The sequence below is a fragment of the Chanos chanos genome, chromosome 1 (assembly GCF_902362185.1).
Source record: "Chanos chanos chromosome 1, fChaCha1.1, whole genome shotgun sequence".
Taxonomy (NCBI): domain Eukaryota; kingdom Metazoa; phylum Chordata; class Actinopteri; order Gonorynchiformes; family Chanidae; genus Chanos; species Chanos chanos.
Window position 1 is genome coordinate 11,568,932 of NC_044495.1, and position 18,988 is coordinate 11,587,919.

At 41.6% G+C, this 18,988-nt stretch overlaps 1 protein-coding gene across 1 annotated transcript in view; it reads left to right on the forward strand.

The window, feature by feature from the left end:
• unc79 (unc-79 homolog, NALCN channel complex subunit) overlaps positions 1 to 18,988 on the forward strand; it is a 46,794-nt gene that overhangs the window by 17,004 nt on the left and 10,802 nt on the right. The window contains exons 14-32 of the mRNA XM_030789287.1: positions 303 to 533; positions 1,196 to 1,386; positions 4,506 to 4,629; positions 5,655 to 5,795; positions 6,992 to 7,207; positions 7,678 to 7,905; positions 8,236 to 8,383; positions 8,569 to 8,648; positions 9,864 to 10,012; positions 10,360 to 10,517; positions 12,093 to 12,274; positions 12,534 to 12,735; positions 13,056 to 13,239; positions 14,324 to 14,606; positions 14,981 to 15,163; positions 15,554 to 15,719; positions 16,049 to 16,198; positions 16,701 to 18,008; positions 18,648 to 18,749. Coding sequence (XP_030645147.1) covers positions 303 to 533; positions 1,196 to 1,386; positions 4,506 to 4,629; positions 5,655 to 5,795; positions 6,992 to 7,207; positions 7,678 to 7,905; positions 8,236 to 8,383; positions 8,569 to 8,648; positions 9,864 to 10,012; positions 10,360 to 10,517; positions 12,093 to 12,274; positions 12,534 to 12,735; positions 13,056 to 13,239; positions 14,324 to 14,606; positions 14,981 to 15,163; positions 15,554 to 15,719; positions 16,049 to 16,198; positions 16,701 to 18,008; positions 18,648 to 18,749 — 4,426 coding nt within the window. The remainder of the gene's footprint in view (positions 1 to 302; positions 534 to 1,195; positions 1,387 to 4,505; positions 4,630 to 5,654; positions 5,796 to 6,991; positions 7,208 to 7,677; positions 7,906 to 8,235; positions 8,384 to 8,568; positions 8,649 to 9,863; positions 10,013 to 10,359; positions 10,518 to 12,092; positions 12,275 to 12,533; positions 12,736 to 13,055; positions 13,240 to 14,323; positions 14,607 to 14,980; positions 15,164 to 15,553; positions 15,720 to 16,048; positions 16,199 to 16,700; positions 18,009 to 18,647; positions 18,750 to 18,988) is intronic.

Here is an 18,988-nt window from a genome sequence, read left to right on the forward strand (position 1 = left end):
TAGTTACATTATTGTCTCTCTTATTGCTTCCGATCCTTCTTCTACGACTAAACCTCCATAACAGTGCAAAAGACAAATTACGCAAGCATCTTATCTCCCTCCTACTTTCTTTATCTCTCTACAACTAAAACACAACGTGTTACTTTTACTGACGACCTCTACTTCGATGCTTACTATTCTAACAACCTAATGTTGTATGTCTGTGCTACTAACAAACCTCTGCAACCACAACTCCCATGTCACATTTTTCTCCATCATCCACACCGCCCCTCCACCTTCGAAACCCCTAACCCATCTCCCAGGTGAGTTTATGCACTCCCAGTGAGAATACTCCGACGGAGAGCCTGGCCAGACTGGTCAGCATGGTTTTCCAGTGGTTCCACTCCACGGCCTACATGATGGACGATGAAGTCGGCAGTCTGGTGGAGAAACTCAAGCCACAATTTGTCACAAAGTGGCTGAAGACGGTGTGTGACATTCGCTTTGACGTGATGGTTATGTGTCTGCTGCCCAAACCTGTGGAATTCGCAAGGGTGAGGAGAAATAAAATGACATTTTAATACCATTAAGACATCATTCGATTTTATCTACTTGTTGTTTGCTGAGTAGCAATTTGAGAGAGTCATGCACATATCACATGACATTGATTACAAAATGTATTGTGATACACTTTAAAAATATATTTACTAATATGCAGCAGCTATATTGCTTGACTGAGAGGACACCTGGAACTATAAAACTCACACTGGTACAATCCATCCATTTGCATTTCACTGCTGATGGAACAGCATCATCATAACAAAAAAAACCAAGCAAAAACAAATACATCACAGTTTGATTAGCTATAATTAACCATAATTATTAATTTTATCATTTAGAGAACTGTATACTCTTAAGGTATGTCTGTATTGTCCAAAGATTCAAAGGAATCAATGGCGTCTTGGTACATGCCAGGACACGAAGAGAAAGACTTTTAATTTAAAATGGATTTGGTCATATGTGGTACTCACTGTATATTTCTCTGCAGATACCTAAACCTTTTCTGTGTTTGTGTGTGTGTGTGTGTGTGTGTGTGTGTGTGTGTGTGTGTGTGTGTGTTTTCATGCCTGTAATGCTCTTGCATGTATGTTTACATGGGCTTTTATGTATGTATGTCTGTGTGTGTTTGTGCATGTTTGTGTGTGTGTGTGTACAGGTGGGTGGTTACTGGGACAAGTCTTGCAGTACAGTGACCCAGCTGAAAGAGGGATTAAACCGTATCCTGTGTTTGATTCCCTATAATGTGATCAGCCAGCCACTGTGGGAATGTTTCATGCCAGAGTGGCTGGAGGCAATCCGCACTGAGGTGCCAGACAACCAGCTAAAGGAGTTCAGAGAAGTTCTAAGGTAAACTACCCTATCGAATTACATGAATGTACTAATGTATCTGAGGTTAATTCAGTTACATATTTACTTATTTTAATTATATATATATATTTTTTTTTTATTTTGGTGTGGTACTTTGACACATTTTGTTTTAATATGTATGTGTATGTGTTCTACATGTATGAATCATTTACTTAGGTATTTATTCATTACTATTTGGATTTTAATTAAATTTTAGGCCTGACATGTTATGAGAGGTGGTTCTCAGAAACCAGACAACAGTAGATTGGTCTTATGTTGTTCCAGGTGTCTTTTCCCACCGATTCCCTTGATTAGCAAAAATAAACAAGAAATATAGCTGCAAGCAGCAATGAAGGGGCCAAGCACTACTGAGCCATCAGATACACAAGTAATCAGAACAACCCCTGAACAAGACACCAGTCCATGACAGGGTGAAAAGACATTTTGAAATCCAGTGTGCTTTATGACGGTGTCACCAAAATCCACGTAGGGCTTTTATGGACTGTCATAGGAAACCATTGAAAAAATGATGTTACCAAGATGGTTGAAAAACACAATGGTTGATACAGAGGGTTCATAATTTCCAGACTAGGGTTCTTTACTGTGCTGATGCACAAGAAGTTTTGTTGAAACATCTGCTTTTGTTCATAAGTAATGGGTATTTTAATACATTTGTGTTTTTCTGGTATAGCGCTCCCATGTAGCCAAATTTAATGAAACTTTGTGGCCAGTATTCCCCCTGGCAATGACATGTATCAAGTTTGGCATCAGTCCAACCGAGCATTGCTGAGATACGCCGACTTCCTGTTTTGCAGTCTTCGCCATTGAAATTTATTGCAAAAGAAGGATTTTTGAAAAATTAAAAATGGCGGACAATCCAATATGGCAGGCTTTGATAAAATGGGTACATTTGACTCATCATGAACCACAGGATTCAGATAAAAAAAAAATCACTATGCTAGGGTAAACCATTCTAAAAGTTATAATCAAAAATTTACTCTGAAGTTCGGCCAGTTGATGGCACCAGAGGCAATTATGGAATGACCCCAAATTTTTTGTCTGGATACCCTGGGCTGTGCTCTATGAACGTCCCAAATTTCACCAGGATCCACAGAGGGATTCTATGGGCTGCCATCGAAAACCATTCAAAATTGCTAATAACAATATGGCCCACCAACAAAATGGCAGACACCCAGGGATCATTGTATTCCAGTTAGGGTTTATTACTGTGATGATGCACAAGATTTTTCGTTGAAATATCTGATTTTCTCCTGGAGTTACAGGTATTGTAATACTTTTTTGTGTTTTCCTTGTATAGCACCCCCATGTGGCCAAATTTCATGAAATTTGGTGGGTTCCTAGTATTCCCCATGGCAATGAAGTGTTATAAGTTTAGCATCAATCCAACCAATCATTGCTGAGATATGGCTTGCTTCCTGTTTGGTGCCTTCGCCACCAAAATTCATTGGCCATCAGCGGCCATATCGTTTGCCCTCGCAAAATTCTTTATAGAACTTTTGGTCATACCTGTCTGTAGATAATACATACCAAACTTGGTGGTGATAGGATCAATGTTCTAGGACTAGTTTGCAAAAGTAGGTTTTTCAAAAAATTCAAAATGGCAGGAAATCCAGCATGACAGAAATTGACTCCAAGGATTCAGGTGGATTCAGGTGGAAAACATTCACAATTCTAGTACAAAAAGTTCAAAAGTTATGAGCAATAATGTACATTGAAATGTTGCCTGTTGGTGGTGCTACAGAGAAGCATGGATAACTTGGACTGTCCTCTATCAATGTGCCAAATTTCACAACTTTTTATCATACGGTTCTAGGGGCAGCTATAGACTCCCATGGCGGAAACTGTAATAATGTAACGAGATCACCAGGTAGCCGGACGCAAGTGCAGAGTTGGATGAAATTTTAATGAAAAAACAAGCGAGTACACGAATACCAAACAAGACAGAAGACAAACGGGTTACAACACAGAATAATACTGACGGTATCCAAAACAGATTCTAGACGCTCAGAATACACATATGGGGCGTGTAGACTTCGCAAAGAAAGAGTGAAACAGAGAGCTTAATAAAGAGGAGGAAATCAGGGAAAACAAAAGTGAAAACAGGTGTAGGTGATGAGGGGACAAGCCGATGATTAGTAAACCGGCGACGCCGATCGCTGAATGGCTGGAGTCGGTGCGGGAGGAGACGAGGTCGTTACAAATAATAGTGAAAAATTCTAACAATTACAATAGGTGCCTGTACCTTCAGTGCTTGGCCCCTAATAAAGTGGCAAAAGTAAAAGAAAATGCCCTTTACATACTGTACCCATAAAAATCCATGCTCATTGGGTTGATATGCTATTATGGTAGCTTGGTGACGACAGATGTGCAATTTCTCCTCTTTGCCTGCTGTTCTGTAATCTCTAGAGTAGCCTGTGGTTTTTGAGACTCAGTGTTTGTTGGAGAGATAAATAAAAACTCTTTTTTTTTTTACCTGCTGTTTCCACCAGTTTTTTTGGTGGGGAGTTGTTTGTTTGTTTGGTTTTTTGCTCCATGGCAACTTCTATACATGGTCTGATACCATGGTTACCACAACACTCCCCCCAGACAAGCCTCCTTTTAAAGTATGTGGGGCATTTGCATCTGTTCCCATGGTTTCCTCACTATGTGGTCCAGTAATCACTGTGTTTAACGCTACAGTGTCCTGCCCGGAAGATTCAAGCAGATTCCCTGAGGTACTAAGGTGGAGTGTGCACATGTATAAATGTATGAGTATTGTCTGACCCCTCATTTGTCTCTGTTACTATGACTACCCTTGCACAGCCAAGCATGGCGCGAAGGTGCTCAGCTAGAAGCAAGGTCAAATATGGAATCCCCTTCTGTAGTATAGAAAGCCAAAAAGGTTACTGGTCCAAAGACCCAGCAGTTTTAATATTACTGGCCATTTACATCACAAGCTTGGTTTTCTGAGACCATAGTTTGATATAATAGTTTTGTTCTTTTATTTTTTCACTGATGAAGGAATAAATGTCAAGGTTAAATGCTACCAGGTAGTTCCTATATTTTCTCTCCCTCTGTCTTTCTCTTCTCTCTCTCTCTCTCTCTCTCTCTCTCTGCAGTAAGATGTTTGATATTGAGTTGTGCCCTCTGCCTTTCTCTATGGAGGAGATGTTTGGCTTCATCAGCTGCAGGTTCAGTGGTTACCCTGCATCTGTACAAGAACAAGCCTTGCTTTGGCTACACGTAAGAACACCATTTATATGTTTGTGTTTGTGTTTGTCTGTGTGTGTGTATGTGTGTGTATGTGTGTGTGCGAATATATAAACCTTCACAGTTTGCATACAGTGTTACTCCTTTAGACCCAAAGAGTTAAGCCATTGCAAAATAAACCATATGTGTCTTGTTGAGGTCAATGAGTGCTTAAGTCTGTAGTCAGAGACATCTCACACACCCACATACAGGCCATGTTTAAGCGTGGACCTTCACTGAGTATGGATCTGGGTCACTGCAATCGTCAGGCACACTCTGAGCCTCTCTATGATCCCCACAGAGAAATATTTCCTTCTTTGATGTCAGATACTGAACTACCACCACATTGCCTCTGCTTCCAACTGTCTATTCATCTTCCCCTGCTTAGATTCAGCCAGCTTATTTCTGTCCTGCTGTGGAATTTCAGCTCATCATATGATCTGGTGCTAATACCCCCTTTTGCTTATGTATGGTTACCTCTTTATTTAAAATGATCAAAATGCATACACAATTGCTTCTGCATTTCTTTTTCTTTCTTTTTTAAAATAATAGCTCCCTATTATGGAGGCAGGGACATTAAGATATTTTTTTCACTTTGTGGCCACGTAATAAAGAACGAGGCCATGAGATCTTTCATTTATGGCCAGAATTTAAGCATCTTCTGCCAACGAGTTAGTATCTTGTGGGAATGCCATGCATTACATACTATGGCAACAACAAAAAAATAAAAAACGCTCTGTGTCCTCTCCCTGCTTCTGTGCTCTTTCACAAAGAGAAATTAATCTAAATGACTATTTGACATTTAAACATTTAAAGTTCATACATCAAACTGTCATTCACAGAGAAAGTATATAAAGACAGCACTGATTTCAGGGTATAATTAGCAACACTAAACACTAAACACATCACAAAAGAACAGTTTCAATGTATAAAAATCACCTTCTGTGTCTGCTGTTTTTGACTGTGTGTGTGTGTGTGTGTGTGTGTGTGTGTGTGTGTGTCCGTGCGTGCATGTGTAGGTGCTCTCAGAGCTGGACATCGTGGTGCCCTTGCAGCTCCTGATCAGCATGTTCTCTGATGGTGTAAATTCAGTGAAAGAGTTAGCCAATCAGCGCAAGGCGCGAGCTGCAGAGCTGACAGGAAACACGGGAGCCCGAAGGGTATGATTGACACTTCATAGCCACACCCCTTGGACAGTCCTGTACACTAAATGAACTTCTCCATCCTCTTCTCACTTAATCACAGTTAACAACAAAATGTGTGTGTGTGTGTGTGTGTGTGTGTGTGTTTGTGTATAAAAGAAACACAGTAGCCTCCACAGTTTTGTAATATGTGTGGAAGGTTGGTTGTCATGACAACAGCTGAACATAGACTAAATATAGTTTTGTTAAAGGGCTTGAATGTTGGCAAAAGCAAGCATAAATAAAACAGCATCTGTCTAAGCACAGCTGGACAAACAATAGGAAAAACACAGAATGTGTTTATATGGCAAGAAACTCTTATAAACAAACTATGTTTTGCAAAAATGACATTTGACTTGACTAAGTCCCCAAGCTGGAACCCTAGTACTATATACATCCACACTGGAAGAACTTTGGTATGATGATGATGATGAGGACGCACTTTATTATGTTCCAAACTGCTGCCATAAACTGAGCTGTTTTGTGGCAGTCTATCCATTTACCTTGTAATCTCAGAAGGACTCGTTTATACACTATTAAAAGACAACTTGACTTTTGAATGATGAATATGATAAAACTGTACATATTTCAGCTTCAAATGAATAATTTGACACACTGTTTATACTATTGTCACAGTGGTTTGCTAAGTTAGATTTCAAGTTAGCTCCCTGTCTAAATTGTTTGAAAAAATCTATGATGAAAACATTAGCATGTTTTATGTCAAGTTTCCTCTTTTTCTCTGACGCGATTTGGCATGCTCTGAATGCTGATAATCTGATCAGTTAGCGTGACCATTATTTAGCAAAGAAACAAACGGGCTTACTTGAACAGACTGTCTTGACTGTCTTCATTTATCAAGCTTGTCTATAGTATGGGATATATACTGCTCATTGTCTCTGATCAAGAATCTCACCTTTCTCATGTTGGCTCATCTTTTTTTGGTCTTTGTTTCTAAACCACTGGTAAGGTATTCACTCATTCAAAGTAAGCCAAGCACACGTGTGTGTTTTCACTGCTCTGCTTCAAAACCACACGTGTGACATGTGCAATATGGCTGTGAGGGCACACAATTATTTGTGGAGGTGCTATCATAAGCTTCCAAACCTGCACCTGCGTTTGTCTGTAAAACGTTTGTTTCGACCTGTGTTTTGAACTGCGTGCGTCTGCGTGGCCAGGTGAGCGTGGTATCGGACCCTGGCAGACGGGGTCAGCACAACACCCTGAGCCCGTTCCCCAGTCCCTTTCGCAGTCCTTTCCGGAGCCCCCTGCGCTGCAGCCCCTTTAAGAACCTGGGTCACGCCACAGGCAACTGTGCCCTCGACCTGGACTGTGATGACGATGACATGAACCTGGGCTGTTTCATCCTCATGTTTGACCTCATCCTCAAACAGGTGATCGACTCCTATTAAATTGCAAACTTTAGTCCAACTTCAAACAACGGTGTGTTCGATACCAATGTATGGTAAATTAGTTCATTTGAATTTTTGGCTTGATCGCGTCATTGTGTGTTAAACGACAGATTAGTCCTCTGAATAATCTTTGAATTACTGGATAAGATTTTTTTTTCATTTTGAATGTAAGCATGGGTAAAATTCTCATAATTGTTAACATCCAAACTTCAGCAGAAGTTGTCATTCTTCAAAAGCACGAAACAGTTTTAAATACAGTCAAAGTATATTTATCCCTGCATGTGTTGTTTGACCTTACAGGTGAACAGACAAAATACACTGCCTTTGAATAAACAAATTTAGATTAAGATCCTGAGACTAACACTAAGAGAAATATTTTAGAACAGTCAGATAATGGCCATCTTAATTTGGTTTCTCATGCTGTGTGTGTGTGTGTGTGTGTGTGTGTATAGATGGAGTTGCAGGATGATGGAGTGATGCTGGGATTGGAGAGCTGTCTGGGTAGGGACATTGTGGGCATCATTAACAGTGTGTTCCAGGCACCTTGGGGTGGTACCCACACCTGTCAGAAAGACGAGACAGCCATGGAATGCACTTTGTGTCAGTCCAGCATCCTCTGCTATCAGCTGGGCTGTGAGCTACTGCAGAGACTCACTCCCAAAGAGGAAATACGACTAGTGGTGAGACACACACACACGCACACACTCATACACTCACACACGCACTCACACATACACACACACACACACATACATGCACACACGCACACAAACCCACACACTTGCACACATGTACACACGCACACACATATCTGTTGAGAAATACACTCTCAAAAGTACACATTAAGTAGATTTAAAAGGACACTTGAGTGTTTACAGAAAGGTAGCCAAACACATACATGAATATGGGCAGTATGCATATGACACACAGAGTGAATGTGAAATGCCTCTGACATTTTGCTAAGTGTTGTTGTCTAGCTGGAGTTCATCTCGGTGATTAATCTTTATCAGGAGCCTGCAGATTGCCTGGAGGAGAGTTTAGTTTTCCCACGGCCGGAACTGTCTCTTCAGCCAGAAAATAGGACGGGGGATGGAGACAATCCCACTGACACAAACACAGACAACCCCGGCAACCAAAGCCATTCCCCTGACAACCCCCGTACGTAACCACTTTGATCAGCTCTGCATTCCAGTCACTCTTAGACTGACGCAGTAGCCTACAATGACATGTTTGTCATCAAATTACAGTTTTATATGCTTTAGATGTTTCATTTAATACATCTTTTTTTTGTGATTTCCTTTTGTTTACATTTGTTTTCCTGACGGTGGTAATCTTTTCTGTAGCTTTGAAGAATAATGCTGACAGGAAATTTTCCTACCAGCAACTTCCTGTGTCCCTCAAGCTGATTTACACCATACTGCAAGTAAGCATTCAATACTCAACACCCAATCTTACATAACATTCATACATCACCCTCAGCCTTGTCACCATTAAACCTCAGTCTTCTCAATTACACCTGAACACCTCAGCTACACCTTTACACCTTACCTTCATCAACACCTGAACCCTCTTCATTCAACCACAACCAACATCTAATCTTACATAACACTCATACATCACCCTCAGCCTGGTCACCATTTACACCTGAACACCTCAGCTACACCTTTACACCTTACCTTCATCAACACCTGAACCCTCTTCATTCAACCACAACCAACATCTAATCTTACATAACACTCATACATCACCCTCAGCCTGGTCACCATTAAACCTCAGTCTTCTCAGTTACACCTGAACACCTCAGCTACACCTTTACACCTTACCTTCATCAACACCTGAACCCTCTTCATTCAACCACAACCAACATCTAATCTTACATAACACTCATACATCACCCTCAGCCTGGTCACCATTAAACCTCAGTCTTCTCAATTACACCTGAACACCTTACCTTCATCAACACCTGAACACTCTTCATTCAACCACAACCAACATCTAATCTTAAATAACACTCATACATCACCCTCAGCCTGGTCACCATTAAACCTCAGTCTTCTCAATTACACCTGAACACCTCAGCTACGCCTTTACACCTTACCTTCATCAACACCTGAACCCTCTTCATTCAACCACAACCAACATCTAATCTTAAATAACACTCATACATCACCCTCAGCCTGGTCACCATTTACACCTGAACACCTCAGCTACACCTTTACACCTTACCTTCATCAACACCTGAACCCTCTTCATTCAACCACAACCAACGTCTCATCTTCAATAACTTTTCACATCACATATCCAATTTCTCTGTAACATGTATCTTTTCTGTACTTGTAAAACAATGCTTTTCCGCCTCTCAAATATTAAATGTATGAATATTTCTTATTTATGTAAGAAATGACTGACACTGCAGGATTGACATTCATCTCCTTCATCCTTGGAGGCACTGCCTTTTGAAAATGTATTCAGTAATATTTTTTCAATTTGATTCAAATCAAATCATATGCTTATCAAACTACTGTTCAAACTACTCAAACTTACACGTCTGAGTTATTCTTTTGTCACAGAATAAACTATTATTTTGTATTTAATTATGCCAACGCATGTTTCTCTTGGTCTGTCTCTCGATCTGTAGGAGATGGGGAAATTTGAGGAACCTGATATTCTCTTTAACATGCTGAACTGTCTGAAGATGTTGTGTTTGCATGGAGAGTGTCTGTACCATGCCAGGAAAGATCAGCCTCAGTTTCTCGCTTACATCCAGGAGAAGATGCTAATTCCCAGGTAGGAACCATGGATTATTAAACATTAACATTTAGCACTGTTAGAAGAGCACAAAAATGAAGGGTTTGTATTGACCACAAACTGTATCTGTGTTGATGAAGCTTGCGGTATTGGACACATGATTACTGAAGCCACAATACTGCATGTCTGACAATGCAAATGAAAACGTGGGGTGAATGTGGGGTGAAGCAGACTGTGATGGGCTGTTTATACATACCCTCAAAATGTTTGACTGTTTCTACGTAGCTGTGTGTGTGTGTGTGTGTGTGTGTGTGTGTGTGTGTGTGTGTTTTGTGTTTGATGCTGTGTGATCTAATGTCCACTGTGGCTCCTGTTTTGGTACACAGTTTGTGGTCTATGCTGAAGTCAGAATTCTGCCAGCTGGCATCCCTGGCAGTGCCACAGCTGCTCCATGCCCTCTCTCTGTCTCACGGTGCAGACATCTTCTGGAGACTGGTGGACAGCAGCTTCAACAGCAAGGACTGGAAGATACGCTTTGAAGCAGGTGAGACTGACATACTGGTATTGGGCATATGAATCACCCCCACTGCTGGGATTTTGAACCTTTTTTTCATTTACATTCATTTGCAGTTCTTTTGTTAAGTAGTAAAAGTATGGGTGTGAGCAATGGAATATTCTGGCATGGTATGATTTAAAATAAAGCACACACAGGCTGTGATAAGCAAGATCAGCACTAATGCTATTAAATATTGTGAACATTCTGAATTCATTGTCAGGGAACAAAATTAGAAGAATGAACTTCACAACAGTGCATGACATTATAGTTTTACAAATGCTCAAACCTGCAGACAATTCGACCGCACCTCAGATACCCCCCTGCACCATACACATAAACTTGCATACTGGCACACACATACACACACGCACACACACACACAAACACACACGCACACACACACACACACACACACACACACATACTCACACTTACATGAGCAGATCTTACTTCCAATCAGCCCCCACTCCCTGGTAATCTCTCCCCCACCCATTTTTTTTAAGTTCTCCCACTGGGTTGCCATGGTTACTGACCTGGCTGTTGCAGCAGTAAGGCATTGTGGGATTAATAGGAGCCTCTAATAGTGATTGGCACAGAGAAGCTGTGACCTTGGAGACAGAGTAAGAGGACAATCCTCATCAGAGATAGCGGGGTGTTTGGAGAATGTGGGAGGAGAGCAACGGTATCTGAAAAATCCAGTTATTATGTATTCAGAGCAGCTACTGTGGATTATACATAGAACGTAAACTAATTCTGAAATTAAATTTACTGACGTCCAGATTTTTGAGGAAGCTTGAAACTGTATGAATAACAGTGCGATTGTGATTCATCAGTCATCTTTGGTTAATCTCAGCTCTTCATCCACAACTTAGCCGGTGGCATGCAAACACCCAAACTGTGAGACCTCTTTAAAACAGTATCTGTGGTTGTGGTTTTCATCAGTATGAAATTATCCTGATGTGAGAGTGCTGAATGGCAAATTAGAGACAAATCCTTTAGGCCAGCAGCATCTTTTAGGAACTTATTAACCTCTATCTGAATCTACAGTGCCACCTAGTTGTGCTTTGGTGGCTTTACAATGTAGTGGCAACATTGAGTGTTCTCCTCTAAAAAGGATCACAGTGCCCCAGCCCAGGGGACAGCATTTCATTGGGTTGTTTGATTAGTTCTTGGTTATGAAAATTATAACTTCTTAGAAATTATTCATTATATAGGTTCTCATAATTAGATATATTCATTTTTAAATCTGTAAAAGGACAACGCTGTAAGCACATGACACCGAGTGTCAATAATGTCATAATGTCATTTGTGACTACTGACATCTATGAATGTGTTATAGCTCATAAGAAAACCATATGACATATCACAATAATGTCTATAAGAATATAGAATATAGGTCTTGTGAAAAAAAAAGAAGTTTCTAAACTTGAATTCTGTGTGTGTGTGCGTGTTTGTGTGTGTGTGTGTGTGTGTGTGCGCGTGTGCATATGTGTGTGTGTGTGTGTGTGTCTGTGTGTTTGTGTGCCTGTGTCTGTGTGTCTGATAATCTATACTTGTTCTTAGTGGAGAGAGTTGCAGTTTTATGTCGTTTCCTGGACATTGGCTCAGTGACAAAGAGCCACCTGCTGAAGTACTCTCTGGCTCATGCTTTCTGCTGTTTCCTGGCTAGTATTGAGGATGTGAACCCTGCAGTGGCGACCAGAGCCAGGCTACTGCTGGACACCATCAAACGCCCCGCCCTGCAGGTGAATAGCAACGAGTGTGAATTTGGATGTGTTTGTTGGTCTGTTTGCAGTAGGAAAGGTATGAGATGGTCAGATATTAAATCAAACAGTGTCATAAAACACTGTAATTGTATTTTATTATTATGCACTGTAAACAATCAATCAAATTTTTGACAATTTATTGTGTGTGTTTGTGTGGTGTGTGTGTGTGTGTGTGTGTGTATGTGTGTGTCTGTCTGTCTGTCTGTGTCTGTGTATGTGCGTGTTTCTCTCCCCTTAGGGCCTCTGCCTGTGTCTGGATTTCCAGTTTGATACAGTCGTGCGTGATCGACCCATTATTCTGAGTAAGCTACTGCTGCTGCATTCTCTGAAGCAGGAGATCCCTGCACTCAGCTGGGAGTTTTTTGTCAACCGCTTTGAGACTCTTTCTCTGGAGGCTCAGCTACATCTTGACTGCAATAAGGAATTCCCTTTCCCCACCAGTAAGTGTGTATATATCTGTTTGTCTGTGTGTTCATCTTGACAGCAAAAGCAAATTCCCCTTATCATCAGGATCTACAGTTAAAATCTGTGTTAATACAACATACTCTTACCTTACCTTAACATACACGATCAAAATCTAAGACTGTGCACATACGTGTGTGTGTGTATGAGTGTGCATGCATGTGAATGCTTTGAGACAGTCTCTCTTCCATTATAGATAAACTTTGACTATTGCTGTCTGACGCTAGAAAGAAATATTTCACAAATGTTTCCCCGTAACTGTCGTTCGCTGGCTTTTGGTTGAATCTTCCCTGTAAAGCGATTACAGCCGTGAGGACCAACGTTGCTAACCTCAGTGACGCGGCCATGTGGAAGATAAGACGTGCACGTTTCGCACGAAACCGGCAGAAGAGCGTCCGCTCACTCAGAGACAGCGTGAAGGGTCCATCAGAGTCCAAACGTGCCTTCTCCCTCCCAGAAATGCTGTGCAATAAACTGCGTGAGTCACCCACCTCGCCTGTCTGCCTGTCTCTCCCCAACCGCGTATGTGTCTGTATTTTGTCTTTTTGTGATGCATCTCTCCACTTCCTAACATACGGTCTCCAAATAATATTACTAATTCATTGACTTCACCGTGTTACGTGTTTTTGATCCTCCGTCGTCATGTGATCGCAGAATACTGGAGGATCTCTACCCTCATCACACTTTGGTTTTCTGGTCCACTCAATGACTGCAAAGTACACTGTCTGTATTTGTGTCGTTAACCTGAGACTTTGCAGGCATGGGCCGACTGAGGCTAACATTAGGAAGCTCAGACGTATGTCCATGCAAAGCATTCCCTAAATTGTGTTTCCATGTGTGTGATTTTTAGCTCTAAGGCTCACAAGACAAGAGCAGTCTGCACCCACACTGGGAAGTATGCTAGAGAAAATCCTGCCAGGTAATTACAAATGCCAATTTGACCCTGACAATAACACCTAATAACTCATTTTAAACAGAAAACAATTTAATTTTAAATTCTGCTATTTCATTTTATGCAAATAAATAAATAAACTATGCAGTGCAGTGCAGAGAAAAAAGATCGTTTTTCAACATTTCTTGTGACAGATTTATGTTAGATATTGGAAGAAATATAGAACGCATTAAATAAAGGCATCTGCTAAATAAAAAAAATGTAGGAGGATTTGATTTGCTAAATGAACAAAATTGTAAACTGTAATATTAAAAGGCCGATAAGGATAATATTGTACATGTTGTTGTATTTTCCCCACACGTCTTTGCATTCCTATAGCACTTGTCATTGTCCTCCAGAACACCATGTTATTTTGACTGTAAGACCAGCAGCACCTGTGTGATACTGTATATGTGAGACATCATCTGCTTTGGTCATGTGTTATTTGTCTGTCCATCCTCACCATTTTGTCCCGACTCAGCATTCTAGAGTCTCGAAAGCTTCTCCAGAACTTATCTAGAAAATGAAGAAAAGTTGCCTATCTAGAAAACTCTTCAAAATACCCAAACCTTCCTAAAAATTTTTTCTCACAATTGATAGCTAGTTTTCTCTCCAGCTCATGTACCAGGCCAGAGTTCACCTCCAGAAGATGACTCTATCATTAAAGACCTTCTCCCAGAAGATGCTGGAATAGATCATCAGACAGTGCATCAGCTCATTATGGTGCTGATGAAGTTTATGGCCAAAGATAAAAGCAGCGCTGAGATTGATATTGGCAGCGCCAAGGCCTTTAATACGGTTAAACGCCACCTCTACGTCCTGCTGGGATACGACCAACAGATGGGCTGTTTCATGATCGCTCCGCAGAAGATGAGATCCTCCACATGCTTTAATGCCTTTATCGCGGGTATTGCACAGGTGATTGTTTGTGATGAATGTGGTTTACTCTATCATCGTGTTCACGTTCACATTTTAGTACCTGCTACGCTTTACAAGCAGCAATAACAATGGGACGTTTTTTACTGGTGCCCATGTAAAGCGGAAGCCAGTCTTTTGTAAGTGAAGCTGAATTTTTCCTCTGCATTCAGTAAGCTGTTCTAAGTCACATTTAAGCAAACAAACTGCTGCCCCTAAAAAGGCGATGCTATTTCTCACAAGTTAGCAATTTCTACCAGGTACTGGGGATTCATATATAACTAGTTAAGGGTATCGGCAATCTAATACTGATAAAAATGGCCTTTTTGAGGTCATTACTATGACCGTTCTAAGTTCACTCTGCACTGTCTCCTCAGGTGATGGATTACAACATTGGCCTGGGGAAGCAGCTGCTCCCTCTAGTGGTACAGGTGTTGAAGTACTGCACATGTCCACAGCTCCGACCTAACTTCCAAGAGCCGCCTCGCTGCTCTCTGTGGGCCCTGAGGCCGCATATCAGACAAATGTGGCTCAAAGCTTTACTCGTCATCCTATATAAGGTAAGCTCTCTGTTTTTGGTGAGGTACATAAGGTTATTATTTTACTGTGACAATAGAGTATCTCTGCTGGAGCAGTTGAGGAGTTAGTGGAAATACTCCAGAGGTGGAGAGGTATGAATTCCATACCTCATGGGTTGAATGATATAAAACTGTGGACTGTGGATACTGGCAAGGGCCAAGTTAAGGTTTCTAACTCACAGCTGTCTACTGATGTGTCCTCAACCAAAAGCACTTAAAATATTGCAACACTTCCATATGAACTCCCAAAATGTTGCCTTATCATCATTTTGGCTTTAGCACTGACATCACATATTCCAAATAGCTTTATCATGAAATGCTGTCAGTCTGAAAGTTTCTTGAAATTCTCATATAAGCAACTTTCTCTTTCAGTACCCTTACAGAGACATGGATATGAGTAAAGAGGTTGTCCTCCATCTCATACACATTACTATCAACACTCTTAATGCCCAGTACCACAGCTGTCGCCCCCACGCCTCAGCCGGACCACTCTACAGCGATAATTCCAACATCAGCCGCTACAGCGAGAAAGAGAAAGGTACCGTTCAACCTCAAAACACCATGTATCTCATCCCTTTTTTTGCACTCTTTCTACATTTTTGGTCTCTAACTCATTCCATATTCGATTTTACCCTCCATGTTTTTCAGAACTTTCACAGTATAAAAGTTCAGTAAACATTTTGAGCACCCTAGCTTCCACAAGAGCTGATATAAGCCTTCAAAGTTTAAAAGAACAATTAATCATGCTGGGTGGTGATGGATCTGTAGGATTATTTCTGCTCTTATAAATAAATTACCGTGGAAGGATCTGTTCTCTAAGTAATGGTGACCTAATTTCTGTTTTTCTGGGGTTTTTTCCCTCTCTAGAGGAAGACAGTGTGTTTGATGAGTCAGATGTCCATGACACCCCAACAGGAGCAGGCAATAAGGAATCTCAGACCTTCTTCGCTCGACTCAAGCGGATTGGCGGCAGCAAGTCTGTAAAGTACCAGCCCGTGGAGCTTAATGCTCAGAGAAGTGAGTGTCCCATCATTTTAATGGACAAATTCACCAATTTGATGCATCCTACTGGTTGTGATAGCTGAATTTAAAGATTCTAACAAATATGCTTAGCTTGAAACAGTGAGGGTGTATGAGGCCACCATTTGAGTAGTTACATATGTGGCTACGTATACTATGACTGTTTCAAACTATAGCAATGCTAATGTTAGCATCTTGAAAGACATCTTTCATAGTGAAATGTATGAAACAGAATTATTCCAAGGTAATTACATAATGATGAAAAAATAAAAGATTGATGAATCTGTCCTTTAAAGTTAGGAAATATCTCTCTTTTTGACAGGAGATGCAAAAAATCTACTCTAAGTTTTTGTTTGAGATAGCCCTCAGGGCAACTGGGTGTCATTTTGAACACAGCAGAAAGTGAGATTCTTGACGGTAAATAGAGATCGTTTTAACAGTGAGACTCTGTTTCGCTTTCACTCTCTCTCTCTCTCTAACACTCTTCTCCCCCTTGCAGGTGAGATAGAGTTGTTGGAGTACAGGGACGTGGGTGGTCTTCAGGATAGTTTGCTGCACTCGGCGCGTGAGGAAAGCAGCAGTAAGAAGAAGCGGTTACAGGCCATGCACAAACAGAAATCTCTGGACATAGCCAACACCACCGACTCCATCCTTTTCAGTCTGGATGAACACCGTCGGAAGTCCTGCATCGACCGCTGTGACCTGCAAGGCCCACCCCCACCTCCTCCCTCTTCCACCTCTTCCACAATCAGACAGCCACGCAGGTCAGAACATCACGGGAAGGGCTCATCCGATGGCTCCTCTGGACCGGACCGCCGTGGTTCCCGTGACGTGACCCACCCAGACAACGCCAGGCCGGTTATTCCCGAGGTGCGTCTTAGCTGCATGGAAACTTTTGAAGATAAGAGCACGGGTTTGGACTCTCCTCTGGTTGTCTCTAGCCTGACCCCACATGTGAAAGAGGACACAGACCTGATTGACCTCTCCTCCGACTGTACATCTATCCCAGAGAAGCATTCCATTCTCTCTCTTTCCGACAGCGACTCGTTGGTCTTTGAGCCGCTCCCGCCTCTGCGTATTGTGGAGAGTGATGATGAATGTGAGCCGCTGGCACAAACCCAGGCTAGCAGGGGGCCAGACAAACCTGATGGACAATTTTCAGCTTCTCCTTCCTCTGCCAGCACTACCCTGCGTTTGTCCCCAGTTGTCCAGGTCAGTGTGGAGGATTGCTCCAAAGACACAAAGACCTGCTCACCCACTCCGGCTAAAGGAAGCCCTATACAGGCTACTGAGAATAGGCTTCCATCAATTACACCCACAGCCTCTCTGGAGCTCCCAGATCGGCCTGAACATTCAGGTCAGGAAAGTCCTCTGACTCTGAAACAGAAGAGAGATCTTCTCAGGAAAACGTCCCACGTTCCAGATTGTTCTGTGGATGATCCCGGCACCATGCAACCAGAAGAGGGAAAAGCTGGTGAGGCATCAGGGGCGAGTCCTTCAAGCAGATCTGTTTTCCTCAGCCTCCCTGAGGACACATTGGAACAACTGGATCCACTTAAAAATGAGAGAGGCCTTTTCGAAGATGAAGATGACATTGAGGATTACGAGGATGATGAAGTTGATTCTGGAGATGAGAGAGACAGTGACCTTAAACCCGATGACGAGAGTGATGAGGCGGAGTTTAAAATTCAGATTGTACCTCGACAGCGCAAACAAAGGAAAATTGCGGTCAGTGCCATTCAGAGAGAATACCTGGACATCTCCTTCAATACCCTGGATAAGATGGGTGACCAGACATCTGAGTCAGGTATGACCTTGGTAGTGGTGCCTCTAATGTGAAGGACTATGGAAGGGAAGGTTTGGGGTACCATGGTCTGTCCTTGCCTGAATCAAATAGAGTATTTTTTATGCTCTGTATATATTTGTATATGAGGTATATAATGGCACATGAGCTTGCACTTGACTATTTGGAATGGGACTTATGGTATAATACACATTGCAAACCAAATCGTCTGAACATGGATTCGTGCTCTGTATAAAATGACATGCTGGTTGTGATATCATTTTTACCTGCAGAACTACAAACAATGCAATACAGATTGTGCTATTATTCCATACATAAAAACAGATATCACGCTTATTTAACAGCCACAGTAACGTGTGGGATGAGAATTACCTAAAGATCCAGGGCACACACATATTGAGCATATAGAACATTACAGACAAAAGGTTTCTGTTTGAGTTTGGTACTGTGTCATGTGTCATATAATGAGATGTGCCATGTGTCATAATGCGTCATACAGCCCAGTGAGTGCTTCACCTATTTCCTCACAAAGCCTTATATCATTCAATATGTAACAATTTGTTCAGAAATTAGTCACTTCAGGATCACTGATCAGTCAGGACCACTGAAACATTTGCCATCACTCCCTGTTCTCTCTTTCAGATCCCAAAGTCTTATCCACACTGGAAAAACCACGGGAATCCGCTTCGGCTCCCGCCCTTGAAGCTGCTGTCCCCGAAACCAGCAATCGATCCTCTGTTTCAAGTATGGGACAGACATGTTCTTTTTAAATCAATGGAACTTTTTGTCCAGGCGTCGCTGATAAATGGTTATATCACTCCCCTGCTCCTGTGTGTAAATCCTGTTGTTGTAAATTCAAAGAAAAATGCTGGAAATACATGCTGATACCAAATGATGGTCAAGATTTGAGTTTTATTTGATTTTGAATGTGCGATTGGAATAACAAGTGTATGGCGCTAATAGCAATAGTGTATAGTTCATAA